Genomic DNA, 16,612 nt, shown 5'->3' with positions numbered 1-16,612 from the left:
GCTGAAGGAGGTTCTACAGGCTGTGGAGGTTCTACAAGCTGCTGAAGGAGGTTCTACAAGCTGCTGAAGGAGGTTCTACAAGCTGCTGAAGAGGTTCTACAGGCTGTTTGAGGAGGTTCTACAAGCTGCTGAAGGAGGTTCTACAGGCTGTTTGAGGAGGTTCTACAAGCTGTTCGAGAGGTTCTATAAGCTGCTGAAGGAGATTCTACAAGCTGCTGAAGGAGGTTCTGCAGGCTGTTTGAGGAGGTTCTACAAGCTGCTGAAGGAGGTTCTACAAGCTGCTGAAGGAGGTTCTACAGGCTGTTTGAGGAGGTTCTACAAGCTGCTGAAGGAGGTTCTACAAGCTGCTGAAGGAGGTTCTACAGGCTGTTTGAGGAGGTTCTACAAGCTGCTGAAGGAGGTTCTACAAGCTGCTGAAGGAGGTTCTACAGGCTGTTTGAGGAGGTTCTACAAGCTGCTGAAGGAGGTTCTACAAGCTGCTGAAGGAGGTTCTACAGGCTGTTTGAGGAGGTTCTACAAGCTGCTGAAGGAGGTTCTACAAGCTGCTGAAGGAGGTTCTACAGGCTGTTTGAGGAGGTTCTACAAGCTGCTGAAGGAGGTTCTACAGGCTGTTTGAGGAAGTTCTACAAGCTGCTGAAGGAGGTTCTACAGGCTGTTTGAGGAGGTTCTACAAGCTGTTCGAGGAGGTTCTACAAGCTGCTGAAGGAGGTTCTACAGGCTGTTTGAGGAGGTTCTACAAGCTGCTGAAGGAGGTTCTACAGGCTGTTTGAGGAGGTTCTACAAGCTGCTGAAGGAGGTTCTACAGGCTGTTTGAGGAGGTTCTACAAGCTGCTGAAGGAGGTTCTACAGGCTGTTTGAGGAGGTTCTACAAGCTGCTGAAGGAGGTTCTACAGGTTGTTTGAGGAGGTTCTACATGCTGCTGAGAGAGGTTTTACATTATTTTTAAAAAAGAGGCGGAGTGGTGACCTGGTGGTTACACAGCAGGGCATTTGCGCCCTGGAGAGGCCACAAGTGCCCTGGTTTCAATCCCACAGCCTGCCACTCTGTGTCTCTGAGTGGCGCCGCACAATGTCAGCCCTCTGCTCCAAAAGAGATGACTTAAATGCAGAGGATAATTTCTCCATTGTGAGATCTATAAAGTATAATTTATTATGAAGGAGGTTCTACAGGCTGCTGTAGGAGGTTTTGGAAGATGAATCTGTGGAATCTGCTGTTTTTGTTGAACTGAAGTAAGATTTTTATTATTTAATTTTAGAAGGGTGTCCTTTCTTATACCATGGCCTTATATATCTTCTTGCTTAGGGTGAAATGGATGGATGGATGGACTCCGTAGTGACACTGTGAGAAGAAGGAATCGTTATTTTTTTCAGGGTTTAATAAAACCAGAACCATGGATCATATTTTCTTCTGAATAGTAAATTTATTCTCAGGAAAACCTGAAAAGCCCAAAGTTTTGTTCATGCTTAAAGTTCCTCTGTGTCAATAATAAATTATCATGTCAACAAGTAGAAAACTGTCCTTAAACATCTCATGGTAAGTCGATCCGGAGTCACTGGATCACCAACAGCAGCTTCAGGCTGAAGATATCGAGACCGCAATTCTGTCCTGCTGAAGTGCCGTTGAGCAGAAGCAGGGGGTCGACTCTCCACCTCAGAGGAGGAGCTGTAGGTCTTCCTCTCTGTTGATGCTCACTGTAAAAAATATCTGTAAATTTTACAGATAAAGAAAGTAAACCATGAAAATTTTAAACCGTAAATTGGAAATCAGTTTTAAACTGTTTCTTTAACAAGTAATTACCGTAAATAAGATAATTAGGAAAAAATGTAATTTTTACGGGTTTTCTTCAGAAAATTTACATTGCCCTGCAGTTAAAACAAATCTTGTAATACTTTTACCAGTAATATACTGTAGTTTTTCTAGTAGTGCATACCGTAGTTTTTGCACTGATTTTTCTTAAATAATACAGTTAGTAGCTGTTAAATGTGCATACTGTTGTGACAATTACAGAAATATACTGTAGTTTTTCTAGCAGTGTATATCGTAATTTTTACATTTAATTAATCTAAAGTATACAGTTCAAAACTGTTGAATATGCATACTGTTGTGGAAATAAAAAATAAAAAAATAGAATGTCATTTTTATAGTGGTGCATCCTGTAACATTTACATTTAATTATCCTGAATAATACAGTTGGTAACTGTTAAATGGGCATACTGTTGTGGCAATTACAGAAATATGCTGCAAGGATTTGAAGAGTCAATACTGTAATTTTGGGGTTTTATTCTTGTAAATTTACATACGCTCATGGGGATAACAGAAATATGCTGTACATTTCTCGCATACTTTCTCTAAAGAAATAATGCCTTTAACTGTAAAAAGTATGGTTATGGGAAAAAATATACAGACACTTTCCAAAAACATTTTAATAATTGAAAAGTTGTTTAATAATTCCATTCAAAAAGTTTAACTTTTCAAAGATTATAGACTATAGAATTTCAAGTGTTTATTTTTATCTGATTTGGGTTTTCAGCTTATAAAACCTATGAAAATAGAAGTAAAAAAGTAGAATACTGTGAATAAATCACAATTTATTTCTCAGTTTTTGCAGAAAAAAAAGAAATTATCACATCAAATCAGTTAAAATATGGTCCTTCCAAAACAATATGTCGATCTTCAGTACTTGTTTGGCAATTCCTTTGCCATAATGCCTCAATGAGACTTGGCATTGAGGCAATTAGCCTGTGGCATTGCCAGGAAGTTATAGAAGCCCAGATTTTCTTGATGCTTACGGTCAGTTCCTCTTTGTTAGTGCCCCTTATTTTCCTCTTGAGAATACGCCAGATTCTCAATGGAGTTTAGGTCTGGGCAGTTAGCTGGCCAGTCAAGCACTGTGCTGGCATGGGCATCAAACCTGGTTTTGGTGCTTCTGGTATGGGCAGGTGTCAGGTCCTGCTAGAAGGAGGAATCTGCATCTCCATTCAGATCCTCAGCAGAAGGAATCATGAAGTCCTCTAAAACATTCTGGTAGACTGTTGTGGTGAGCTTGGATTTTTCAAAGCAGAGGTTACCAACACCTGCACTGGACAATGCATCCCAAATGATGACTGACTGTGGATATTTCACACTGGACCTCAAGCAGCTTGGGTTCTGTCTTTCACCCTTCTTTCTCTAAACCCTTGGACTTTGATTTTCAACTGAAAGGCATACTTTATTTTCATCGGAAAAGATCCAGTCCAGTCCAACAATCCGGTCCGTCTTCTCCATGGCCCAGTTGAGACGCTTCCTACATTGGCTCAGGTTCATAAGTGGCTTGACCTGAAGAACCCGACAGCTGTAGCCCATCTCCTGGATGTGTCTTAAAGTGGAGTCCTGCCTCATTCAACTCATTCTGGAACACTGTCAGATTCTTGAATCTTCTCTGATAATCGATTGAAGCCCACGGACATCTATTTTGCTGGTGTACCTGTTGCCACCTTTTGCCATTCCACTAGACATTCCATTGATGTGCTTGGACACAGCACTCCGTGAACAGCCGGCTGAACATTTGTGGCTTACCCATACCATATGGAGGGTATCAATGATGGTCTTTGCCATATTGAACTGAGCTGAGACACTTGAACCAAACCGAAGTAATTTAGTGAGACATGAGGAAACCTGTGAAGGTGCTTTAAGTTTATGATTCGTGTGGCACTTAGTTTTAATCATTCATGCCCATAAAAATTTGGGCTGATTTCTTCACAGTATTCTGATATTTTGAATTCCTGTTTTGTGTGTTTCATGAGCTGGAAGCCCAAATTATGTAGAAATAAACAAATTCGTGCAATTGTTTAAGTTGTGGGTCCTGTACTCAGTCACTGAAAATGTTTTAGAGATATTTGTAGCCTATTGTAAAATAATTTATTTGGTTTAACAAAAGTCACGTAAGTCAAGTTTCCTGCCTGTAAGTAAGTAGACCTGGCAGGCAGCCTGCAGCCAGTCTTAATTAATGGCCCTTCAGGGGCCCCTGCACCTGGTCTTAATTAATGGCCCTTCAGGGGCCCCTGCACCTGGTCTGCGCGGACAGGTGAAGTGGAGCTCTGGCGGTATTTTGGAAGCGGTGGATTTGAACGGACCAATCAGCGCGCTGCATTTAAGGACCCGTCGCACTCGGTGGTTCGCGTTTTTTCCAGCTATCCCGCTCAGGTTGTGCAGAAACTTCATCATCCAACCTTCTCCATCAGAGTGGCTCTCTTTCTCAGGTATGTAAATATTGCGGAACATTTCAGAAAACAAATGGTTTGAATTAAACTCGGTAGGTTGAAAAGAGATTTCAGGGGAAACAAGGAAAAAAAAAAAACGTTGTGGAAAGTTAGCCTCTCCAAGCTGTAGCTGACATCTGTTCCGTATCGCCATTGCTGTAAACTAACCATCGAAGTAATATATTTAAGATGTATTCATGCAACCTGTGTGCAGAAACAGTTCAATCTGTTAAAGCCTTTGTTCTCCATTGCAAACTGCATCGCAACGAACCGAGGCGTATGTTCAAGTGTGTTGCAGCCAGTTGCAAGCAAGTGTGTACTGGTTATGCAGCATTAAAAGCACACTTCTATCGTCATCATAATAGCATGCCAACAGTTGCTCTGGACACATGTTTAACGAAATTAAAATGCACAGTTGCACTTTGTGAATGGCAGTGTGAAGGGATAAAAGTTTGGTTGTTCACTTGAAGGAGCATATAGTAGAGGGGCGCCAAGTAACTTGCCCTGTGAGAAGGTGCACCTCTGTGTTCCGTGTAAAATCTTTACCTCTCACATCTCCAGAAAACATAAAAATTATTTGGAAAATGTGATTTGTGAAACAAGTAATTAAAATACTCCGAGTGCTGCAAGTGCTACCACAAAAGATTCCAGTGTGCCTGATGCAGAAGACACAGTCATAGATGGACCAAATTTCAGTGACTTGTATCTTAGAAACGTATGCATGTTTTACATAAAACTACAGGGTCAGCATCTTCTTCCATCATCTACCATTCAAAACATTGTAGAAGAGATACAGAATATACATGAATTAGGACAGACATACTCTTTAAATAGATTGAACTTGCTTCTTAAAGAAATGTCATTTGCAGATGAAGACATTGCAAAAATCTGTGACACAGTAAAGCAGTCGGACTTGTTCTCAGCTTGTCACACAGGGCCCATGAGAACTGCTTATTCAAGAGTCCAGTGTTTTAAAGACATGTTCAAATATGGGGAACCCAAAAAAGTGTTGTTGGGCAAAGATGAGGACAGAAAAGATAGATTTGCATACTATGTTCCTGTGCCAAATACATTAAAAGGTATGTTAGATTCCAAATATTGGCAGGGCCTAATGATGGCTCATGATGTTTCAAAAGCTGATGTTCTCTGTGACTGTGACGATGGTAAGGTGTTTATGTCCAACATATTTTTTCAAGAAAACCCAAGTTGTCTCAAGCTGGTTCTCTATCAAGATGCATTCGAAGTTGTGAACCCATTGGGATCTGCAAAAAAAAAAGCACAAGGTCTTGGCTGTATACTTTTCTCTACTTAACATGCCACCCCATGTCCGATCAAATACTGATCATATGCAGTTGGTCTTGTTGTGTAGAGAGAAGGATTTCAAGGAATTTGGCCATTCCAGAGTTTTTTCAGAACTGTTGACTGACTTGAAAATACTAGAGGAGAATGGGATAACTATGGCAGATGAATCAGTTGTGAAAGGGGCTCTGTATTGCATTGCTGGAGACAACTTGGGGTTTCACTGCATTGGGGGTTTTACGGAAAATTTCAGTACATCTCAGTACTTCTGCAGATATTGTCTGATTACTCGTTCTGAATTTCAGAGTGAAAATCCAGCTATCATTGGACCAGAGCGGACTCCAGAAACATATCAATCTGCCACTCAACAGCTGGAGAGAGAGGATGTGACAGAAGTACAGGGGATTAAGTTCAGGTCAGTGTTTAATACTTTAGAGAACTTTAATGTTTGTTCACCAGGCATGCCCCCTTGTCTTGGCCATGACATCTTCGAGGGTGTCCTCTCATATGATGTTGCCCTTTATCTCAAATACATGATTGTCAAAAAGAAATGGTTGACATACACAATTTTGAACAGGCGCATCCGACAATTCAAATACAATGCAACAGATGCTTGTTCCAAACCTTGTGCTGTCACTTCAAAAGCACTGAAACTCAGTGGACAAGCTGTACAAAACTGGAATTTCTTGAGACTGTTGCCTCTGTTCATTGGTGATAAGGTGCAGGATTCACAAGATGATATATGGCAGTTAACATTGCAGCTTAAGGATATTGTTGACCTGATTTGTGCTCAGCAAATTTCTAAGCCTCAGGTTGCATATTTAAATGTTCTCATCCAGGAATATTTGGAGACCAGGAAGGCATTGTTTCCAGATAACGCACTGAGACCTAAACATCATTATTTACAGCACTATCCAGGGCTGATTCTGAAATGTGGTCCACTCATCAGGCTCTGGACCATGCGGTTCGAGAGCAAACATAGTTACTTCAAAAGATGTGCCAGACATCTGAAGAACTTCAAAAATCTGTGTTTGACTCTTTCAGAGAGACATCAAATGTTTCAGGCCTTTCTTTCTGCTGGAACAGTGACTCCCCCAACCTTGCAAATAAAAGATGGCTCACCATTTTATTCAGAACTTTACAGTGAGGAAGTTAAAGGTGCAGTTCTTCATTTTGGGTTCACTGAAAAAAATATAATGATTCCTGTTGATGTGCAGTGTAATGGAATAACGTACAAGAAGGGTCAATTTGTAGTCAGTAGGAATGATGAGACACTGGAGTTTGGTGAACTCATCCTCACTTTGGTGAAGGATGAATCTGCACTTCATTTTCTGATGAGAGTTTATGGTGGAGAATTTCTTCCACACTACCACATGTTCTTCGTAAAGGATGAAACAAGAAGATTAGAATGCAGACACATTAGTAAACGGATTGACATGTGGCCATTATCATCTTACATAAAAGATGGGAATCAGTTTGTCGCATTAAAACATAGTGTTTTGTCAGTGTAAATGCTTGATATTAATGGGTCAAAGATCAACCTTTTTTTAGTTTTCTGTATTTCAACAGATATGATGGATACACAAAAGGACATCCGTGATGCCATACGAGCAGTGCTTCCTGGCCTTTCACAGGAAGTTTTGGCTGCTTTAGAGGATGTGTTGGAGAACCTCGGCACTACAACCACAGATGATTTACAATATATCACTGAAGGAGACTTATTGCCTGTACTGAAGCCCATACAGGCCAGAAGACTGGTTGCTGCGTCGGCCCAAAATAGTAAGTATTTTGACATAAAGTCTTGTGTAACTTTTGCATAAAAATGTGCTTTACACCTAACTACAGATCAAAATGAAAGGTCAACAAAGACAAATTTCAATCATATTTCATGTGTTTGTTTATTTGACAAGAACAACAATGTACAGCTTCTCATTTACACCTGGTAGTTCCTGTACAGGGGACAGACAACAGTCTGTTAGAAAAGGAAACACTCTACATGAACAGTTACCTAACATTACTTTACACAGATAAATTTGATATCACTAACACAATTTAAAAGATGAAAATTGTAACAGTAAAAAGTACATGTACTTGTATATATTTATGCATAACTTCATTTGATATGACCAGTTAGTAAGATATTTCAAGATAATTGCAGTTTTGAGATTTAAGCATATTGTGTATAATATCTTGTTTTGATATAAAAAAAAAAAAAAAGTCTTTTTTTACAGAGTACCAAAAAAAATGTATACTTAATGTTTTTCAATTTCATTAGTTGTACCTTTCCAGACTCAATGGCTTCATCCTCTTCTCCACAGTCCGTTCAGTCCTCTCAATCTGCAGCCTCACTTTCACAACCGTCGTCTGCTGCTATTTCATCACCTTCACTGAGCTGCTCCCCAGTTTTGCCAACCTGGGTTGACAGTTTTCAGATACCGTGGCAGAAGCTCCCGGAAGAGCTGATACAAACTTTGGAACGACAGAAAAGGCCAAGTGCACGACTTCGAAGACAAATGGTGAGGATTATTGTCTCTGAAATGATGCAGATTTGCAAGAATCCAACCAAACGCAACACAACTGAAATAGCAGAAAGGATGGTGAGCAGATATCCAAAGTCACTTAAGGATGTCATTGATGGTGACGTTATTGGACTTGGTTATCATTCCCTGGTAAAACAACTCCAGGCTAGAATTGAAAATGTCAAACGACAATACACACCAAAGATAACTAAACGCAAGGCAGAATCAGATAACGACACTGATGAGATACCTGCTGAGCAAAAAGCCAGTGTTCAAGACACGTATGGCTGTGTCAACTGGGAGCCAAAGTTTTTGCCCCTTTCTGAGACTGTAGAGAGTCAGCTTAAGAGAAAAGAAGACATGAAAAAGATGTTCAAAGACAAAAATTACACTGCAGAAGATGTGAAAGAACTTATCAAGTCCACCTATTACACGCAACGAAAGGACATCAATAAAGATACAAGCATCCTGAAGCTATGCCAAGAATGGCCTTTTTTGTTCCACAAAACTGGCATGGCAGAACACTTCCAGCAACTTACTGGCATCAATCTGATGGAAGCCTTCTTCACCAATCTGGATAAAAAGAGGGAGCGCATCCTCAATTTCCTTAAAACTGTTTTTGCTCAGAAAGAAAACCAAGTTCTGGAGTCTCTCCTCAAGTTAGCAAATGAAAAAGGTCGGTCCAGTGGTTGTACAGAGATGATTCTTCTTCTACTTGCTTTTTTTGGTGAGAAGGAAGAGCATATGTTCCACTACGTTGAGAAGACGAGCCTTGCTGAAGAGGTTGAGATGGAGGATGTGCCAGCAACACCCTGCCTTGTTGTGTGTGGTATGTCTGAACCAAGTTTACAAAGTAGTTGAATAGTTGACACAGGAGCCTTTTGTAATACATATTTCTTCATGTTTTTTATTCACAGGGTCCTCTTGCTTTACTGCGGACTGCTTCATGTTGAGCGTTGATCAGAAGATTGTCAATGACGACATCACTGCCTTCTCCTGTGCCATCTGCCTGATGTTTGGCAGTTACTATTGTTTTAATATACACTACCCAGTGGGACTGCGGTCAACACTGGAGTTCCTCCAGAGGTAATTCTTATACTTGCATGCAGTCTATATTTACCAGCAAGATAAATTATTCACAATATAGATCAGAATGTTATTAGTTACCGAAATATAATAAATACAAAAGACAATTTAAATGGAGGGGAAAAACTGCTACATCTAAATGTTCATAATTGAAACAGTGGAAATGTTTTATCATTTCTTTGCTGTTGCTGAGCAGTGTTTAAATTGTATATTTTTTTATGGCCATGGGGACAGAAGAGTTCTTCAGTCTGTTTGTGAAGCAGGATAAACACAAAAGCCTGTCACTAAATATTCCTCTGGTGAATGTTGTGTAGTGTATCATCGTCTCTGCCACTGAATCCAGCCACCACAAAGCTAGATCTTGTGATATCTTTCTGTTAAGTCATTTATAAACATGACATTAGATGCAATAAAATGTCTTTTCTTCAAGGTGTTTCTTTTCAATAAATCCGGAAAGAGGAACAAAAGTTGAGCTGAGCAAGAGGAGGAAGATCTTTGCGGTCAACCCAAGAGTCCTCACACTCATCGCTGACCTTGCAGACCATGAGTGGACTTAGACCATACTTTGTGAGTCACGTGATATGAGGTGTAATGTTGTTATGTTGCGGTATGTTAAAAACTGCATTTTATTGGTATTTACAGTGTACACTGTAAGATTTCACATTTTTCATCTTCATGTACAATCTTGCAAATGAGGTGACTGGTTGTTTATGTAGGAGACATATTTTTTTTATTATTTAGTTTTTTTATATATGTATATAGCAGATGACACTTAAACAGGTTTTATGCTGCACCACTGTCACAGCTTAATGAATCTGTGGTGATTTTACTGTTACAAGTCAAAAAATCTGACAAACGGGAACAGTTGGTAGCATTTCTAGCTTTTACTTGCTTTATTTCAGAAAGGCTACAGTGGTGCCCAAAACAGTTGTTAGAAAGTTCTTATTACTGTGTATGTGCCAATTCCATATGACCTGATATGGATTATTCATTTGAAACACACATGGCACCGGAGTAGAAATGATAATGTTGTCATATCTGTTAAACCTTTGCACTAGTATAAGAGCATGCTGCATTTTGGAGGATGTGTTCCAAGTTCTTTGTAATCAGAGTGTTCACAGTGTTGTGAGAAGTTTGTACCGCCTCACAAATTTTCATTAAATGAAAAATTACAATAAAAAAGGTTTGGTTTTTGGATATTTTATGTAGAGTTTTCCATGTTTTTACCATTAGACAAAACTGGTAACACATTATTTAGCTGCTATAATCGATTGATAATCCATTTCACAATTTACACTAACTAAAACACTTCTTTAATGTTTCAATGTTAATTTTTAGCCGAAAAGTTATTTTTGTTCCCCCCAGGGTAGAAACTTAGTTTTATATAACATGGCTTCAAAGTCTGTAATTAACCATAAAATCAACAATACTGGTGCTCTTTTACCATTTAAAGTATAGGATAAATACCCATCATTTTTACAGTTTTTTACCTTTGAAAAATACAGACAAAACTTGCATTAATAAAGTAATTTAGGGACATGTTCACATGGTAAATATGTATTTTTTAATTCAAACTGTTAATTTTACAGTAAAATGTTTTCAAATTTCATGGCATGAACCGTGTCTTATATATACTTTAAATGTAAATTTTAGGACAAAATGTCATTTTTTTCAATGGTAAAAACTAATTTTTACGGTAAAAGGTTAAAAAAAACACAATTAATTACTGTAGAATCAGCAACACCAATACTCATCTACCGTAATTGTAAAAAATGTCTTACTGTAATTTTTACGGTGAAATTCTGGCAACCACAGCTGCCGGTTAATTACCGTTTAATATACAGACAAAAACCTGTATTCAGTGACATGTTTTATAATTTAGACTGTTAATTTTACAGCAAAATACTTTCATATTTCATGGCTCTAACTGGTATTTTATATATTGTTTTAATGTAAATTTTAGGATAAAACTTGATAAATTTCAATGGTAAAAACTGCAATTTTTACAGTAAAAGGTTAAATAAACCACCATTTATTACTGTAGAATCAGCAATTGTAAAAATTCTTACTGTAATTTTAACGGTTAAATTCTGACAACCACAGCTGCCGGTATTTTACCGTAAAAATTACATTTTTTTTTTTTTTACACTGCGGCAATGTTGCTTGGTGACGGACACGGTGATTTGACCTTTGACCTGCTGCGCTGCCTCTTCCTCCGGGCGCGGCGATTTTTAAACCAAACCTGGAAACAAAACAGAATCAGTGATCTGAGGAGCGAATGTCTGCCATGTTCCTAACTTTGTGTCAGAGAACTTTGAGGATCAAGTCGTCAGATTTGGTGGAACATAAAGACCAAATGAACACATCACTGTTGTTCTGGATGAAGAGGTGGAAGCTCGGCATCATATAAACAGAAAAAAGCTCTGATCCAAGTTTCAAACCCAAATATGGCAGGAAAAACTTGACTGTGAAACTTAGTTCCTATATCTTTTTAAAAGATTTTAAACAAACCGTGTTGATACTGGCCAGTTGTTCTGGACTTTTCAACCCACATGTCCCATCCAAACTTAGCCTAAACACCAGGCTTGGTTGTCCTGCTTAGTCAACCTTAAGAACCATATTTAGACCTGCTGTTATGGTTCTCCAGCCTTACTGAAGGCCTCTCCAGTTGCTTTTGGAACTTTGGCAGATCTTCCACTTCTTTTCAGTTCAACTCCAGAAGAACCTGAGCAGATCTCAGTTTGAACTTTACATAATAAATGGAAATACTAAACAAGCAGAGGACAGAAGAACCAACCCAGGAACCTCAGGTATCCACCACCCTTTGGATCTTCAAGTTTTCAGAATATCTGAAGAATTTTGAAATATTTGCTACAGAAAATCTGACTTGAAAGAACTGAAAAAAAACCTCGACCTGATATTATTGCTTTAATTCTTATGTGGAGACTTACCCGGACGGTTTCCTCGCTCAGCCCAGAGGTTCGGGCCAACTCAGTCCGGGCTTCCATCGCCGGATAGTCGGTGAGCTCGAACAGCGCCTCCAGCTGTTTGGTCTGACTGTCGGTGAACACCGTCCTCATCCGGGCCTTCTTTCGGCACTGGAGCGGGCCACCGGGCTGCTGGTACCCGTTCTGGGTCGCATCAGAAACGTCTGGGATCAAAACAAAGAAAAACAATAAATATATAGTTTCTAAAAGTCTATTTTCTGAAAGAACTGATTCAGAACTGGAGGTCCTGACCCACCTGCAATGTTTGGACTCCAATGTGAGCAGAAGCTGATCTCTGCGTGGTGATGGTGAAACGCGGGGGAGCACGGACAGAACCCGTCTCCGAAGAACATCCCCCGGTACTGCAGGCATCCCGGAACCGGCACAGGAAATATGACGGGAACCCAGGAGCTGTTTGACTTCAGGTTGAACCCGCCCTGGAACCCCCACAGATATCCGTCCGGTACCGGCTCCAACTGTTTCCGGCCCAGCTGCGGGGAAAGGATGCGCTCGATGCTGAAATCGGACATTCTGCTTCCGTCCATGTTCTGGCTGCTCCAGGTGACCTGTGGGTTGTGCAGGTCCGGTTTTATGCAGAGGAACCCCCACCAGATCCACGAAGACCTCTGAAGGTGTTAATGAGGCTGTTTGATGCTTAGAGTTCAGTCAGACATCAGAGGAGGTCTGGACTTTGATTTGACCTCAGAACATCTGAAACCATCAGAATCTGATGGTTTCAGATGGGACTAAAAACGGATCCTTTAATATGTGATCTTATTCAGCTTCTAACAGCTCCCTTTATTCTTTATAAACTTCATTATAAGCCACTCTGATCTTTATTCGGAGATTTACAACAGAGACTCTAATATTAGAAGCTTCAGGACCATTTCAGAGGTGGACCAAAACATTTTTCATGTCAAACTTGCTTGTACTGTTTTTCTAATAACGCCATTTTATTTTAATGATAAAAGACCGAAAGAAAATGTAAAGACAATAATATAATAAATAAAGAAAGAAAGCTGAAAAAGTCAAAGTGACTTAAAAAAATAAATTTCTAGGTTGGTTTGTCTTCAGAGCCAAAACAGAAACAAAAAGTTGTTGCAAAGTTTTAAAGGTTGATGAAAAAGGAAAAGAATAACACCTTCAGTTTTTACTTTAATTAAAACAACAGAAACAGAGATCCACAGAAAAATGTTCTGGATTTATATTAAAATATTAGTTCTGTGCAGATATTCCTTGAAGGCTGACAGAGAGACGGACGCTGTTTTCAGGTGTACTCATGTCTGTTTTTAGAGGTTATTATTAAACTTTAACAACTTTATCTGCAGGGATTCTTCGCGGCCTAAAGGCGGCGACACACTCCAGGTAATTCCAGAAGACAGATTCAGTCTGTTCCGCGGTAGATAAAACGCTCAACACGTGAAAACACGTGATCTCTACTGAAACTTTAAACAGTAAAAACTGATTGTTGTTTGCAGCAGATACGCTTTTCTATGACAACAGTTTCTTTCTGATTCATTATTAATCTGTAAGAAGTTGACTCAGATGAAAGTCTTCCCGGATCTTTGAATAATCCTGCTGTGAATGAAGTGATCTCGGTCTGACTACTGACCAATCAGCCATTAATCAGCGACCAATCAGCCACCAATCAGCGATCAAAACGCACTTTGAACTTTCTCTGATCTGATCCATCTTTGCATCAATAAAGACAAACTGCAGAAGATCAACGAGCAGCAGCAACATTTCAACCATTCACACCTGCTGAACAGAGTGGCGTCAGAGAAAAGAGACATTTCACAGTTTGAGTCAGACCAGGATCAAAAAGTACAATACTCAAATGGGTCAGTTCTTCTCTGAACAGAACCTTATTCTGTTTGTGAAAACACAAAGACAGACATTATAGTGAATATGATAAAGTTACCAGTTGATGGGTTTTTGGAAAGTAATCTGGACCTAACAGGATTAAGAACTGCAGTATTTATTCTGAACCACCTTAAATTAACTCAAATTTAAAGAGCAGAAAATTAAAGGTGGTTCCAAAAGATTTTTCTAATTTATAAAATAAAACATGCATTATTGTTTTTAAAACTTAAACCACTTTTACAGGCAATGAGAATCAATCACATGTCTCCTAAATCCATGTTAAAAACCACAACAATCAAGTCTGCTCAGTTAGTCCGAACGCTTTCAAAGTTTTTATGTTTTTTCTTAAACCTTTGTTATATTTATGAAAACCTAAAAACACACTTAGACCACCTTAAATAAGGATCATTTGAAAACCACAATGATCCAGAAAATCAGATCTGATCCTACACTAAAAAACAGTGCATAAGATCTTCACTGCGTCTCAGAAACGTCACATTTACTTATATATTTTCTGTATTTTTCATCTGTGGACGTATCTCAGTTCCAGGTCCAAAAATAAGATGTCAGAGATATCCTTCAGGTTTTCCCAAAAACATAGCTGGTCATTTTTTAAACTGTTATTTAACTCAGGTGGTCTGAAGGTGGCTTTCAGGAAGCATTCACACTCTTCCTCAGGCTTCCAAGATGGACGTCTTGAGTAATGTCCCAGCTGTTCCTGTCTGCAGCTAGATGTTTAGAAGTTTATGTGTCGTTTGAATGAGTCAAGAAATTGAATAATTGAGTGCTGGAACACATGGTGACACAAGGTGGATGTTCTGCTATAGTTCTGCTTGAAGGTTGATGTTTACATGTCTTTCTATGAGTTTTCTTTTTTAATGACATAGATTTATTGTCTGAAATAAAGGTGAATAAATTCTGTTAAATCAAACTTTCATTTTTAAACTTCATGGTGTTGAATTCTGATCGGTCTCCATTCTGTCCTGTCTGTCAGTCGGACGGACGGCTCCAGTAAGGAGCAGTTTTATACCATATTAATCATTTTATGAACATAACTGTGTGCTAACAGTTTGTTTATTTCTTTACCAGGAATCCTTCAGGTTTTACACTTTAAACCCCTCAAAAGTAGAAGATTTTTAATTAGAATATTAAGCAGTCTTCGTCCTTTGCTACAAATGTTCATGTGGATATTAAAGACTTGCTGCGTTGTAGCTTTTTAGCAATAAAATGCTGATTTCCTTTTAAAGAATCTCATTATTTGTTTATAGGGATTTTGACTTTCATGTATTTCTATTTCTCATAAAATAAACTTGAGTAAATAAATCTGCAGAATGTGTCCATCTTTATCCGATGAATCGTCAGAATAATCAATAGAATAATAATTACTAAAATAACTGTTAGCTGCAGGCTTAGATGTTTGTTTTATTTTGCGAATATTTATGAAAAATCAAACTATCTGTAAACAACGTTCAAATATTTTCTAGATTGTCAACAGCTTAAAACATATTTTTAGCCAAAATAAATTTGCACCTGAAGGCTAATCCAACACATGTGAAATTTTAGTCATTATTTATCTATTTATTGAACAAAAACAGAACCAAAGAACAACAAAACCTCCTTCAGCAGCCTGTAGAACCTCCTTCAAGAGCCTGTGGAACCTCCTTCAACAGCCTGTGGAACCTCCTTCGCAGCCAGTAGAACCTCCTTCAGCAGCCTGTAGAACCTCCTTAAGCAGCTTGTAGAACCTCCTTCAGCAGCTTCTAGAACTTCCTTCAGCAGCTTCTAGAACTTCCTGCAGCACCTTCTAGAACTTCTTTCAGCAGCTTCTAGAACTTCCTGCAGCAGCTTCTAGAACTTCCTTCAGCAGCCTCTAGAACATCCTTCAACAGCTTCTAGAACTTCCTTCAGCAGCCTCTAGAACTTCCTTCAGCAGCTTCTACAACTTCTTTCAGCAGCTTCTAGAACTTCCTTCAGCAGCTTCTAGAACTTCCTTCAACAGCTTCTAGAACTTCCTTCAGCAGCCAGTAGAACATCCTTCAACAGCTTCTAGAACTGCCTTCAGCAGCCTCTAGAACTTCCTTCAGCAGCTTCTACAACTTCTTTCAGCAGCTTCTAGAACTTCCTTCAGCAGCTTCTAGAACTTCCTTCAACAGCTTCTAGAACTTCCTTCAGCAGCCAGTAGAACCTCCTTCAGCAGCCTCTAGAACCTCCTTCAGCAGCCTGTAGAACATCCTTCAGCAGCTTCTAGAACTTCCTTCAGCAGCTTCTAGAACTTCCTTCAGCAGCCTGTAGAACCTCCTTCAGCAGCCTGTAGAACCTCCTTCAGCAGCTTCTAGAACTTCCTCACGCAGCTTCTAGAACTTCCTTCAGCTGCCTGTAGAACCTCCTCCAGCAGCCTGTAGAACCTCCTTCAGCAGCTTGTAGAACCTCCTTCAGCAGCTTTTAAAACTTCCTTACGCAGCTTCTAGATCTTCCTTCAGCAGCTTCTAGAACTTCCTTCAGCAGCCTGTAGAACATCCTTCAGCAGCTTCTAGAACTTCCTTCAGCAGCTTCTAGAGCTTCCTTCAGCAGCCTGTAGAACCTCCTTCAGCAGCCCGTAGAACCTCCTTCAGCAGCTTCT

The 16,612-nt window shown here is 39.4% G+C and overlaps 2 protein-coding genes across 3 annotated transcripts; one reads left to right on the top strand and one right to left on the bottom strand.

Annotated features, from left to right (window-relative positions):
- The first annotated feature begins 3,019 nt into the window (after positions 1-3,019).
- On the top strand, positions 3,020-10,339 carry LOC124883653. Of its 2 annotated transcripts, none has more exons than XM_047390843.1 (6): positions 3,020-4,238; positions 5,843-5,952; positions 7,107-7,316; positions 7,856-8,885; positions 8,974-9,142; positions 9,573-10,339. In XM_047390843.1, exons 4-6 carry the CDS (start codon positions 8,051-8,053, stop codon positions 9,697-9,699), a joined length of 1,131 nt encoding a protein of 376 aa, XP_047246799.1. In that variant the 5' UTR covers positions 3,020-4,238; positions 5,843-5,952; positions 7,107-7,316; positions 7,856-8,050; the 3' UTR covers positions 9,700-10,339. The 2 variants fall into 2 exon arrangements, with proteins under 2 accessions (XP_047246799.1, XP_047246800.1); XM_047390844.1 differs by having other exon boundaries at positions 7,089-7,316.
- Positions 9,576-15,049, bottom strand: dharma. Its single transcript, XM_047390845.1, has 4 exons — positions 12,386-15,049; positions 12,094-12,293; positions 11,292-11,384; positions 9,576-9,709 (listed from the first exon to the last, which is right to left on the bottom strand). The coding sequence occupies exons 1-4, from the start codon at positions 12,672-12,674 to the stop codon at positions 9,665-9,667; spliced, it is 627 nt and encodes a 208-aa protein (XP_047246801.1). The 5' UTR covers positions 12,675-15,049; the 3' UTR covers positions 9,576-9,664.
- Positions 15,050-16,612: the final 1,563 nt, after the last annotated feature.

The sequence above is a fragment of the Girardinichthys multiradiatus genome, chromosome 18 (assembly GCF_021462225.1).
Source record: "Girardinichthys multiradiatus isolate DD_20200921_A chromosome 18, DD_fGirMul_XY1, whole genome shotgun sequence".
NCBI lineage: Eukaryota > Metazoa > Chordata > Actinopteri > Cyprinodontiformes > Goodeidae > Girardinichthys > Girardinichthys multiradiatus.
Note: the sequence above shows the minus strand (reverse complement) of the source record. Positions and strands in the feature narration are given on the sequence as shown.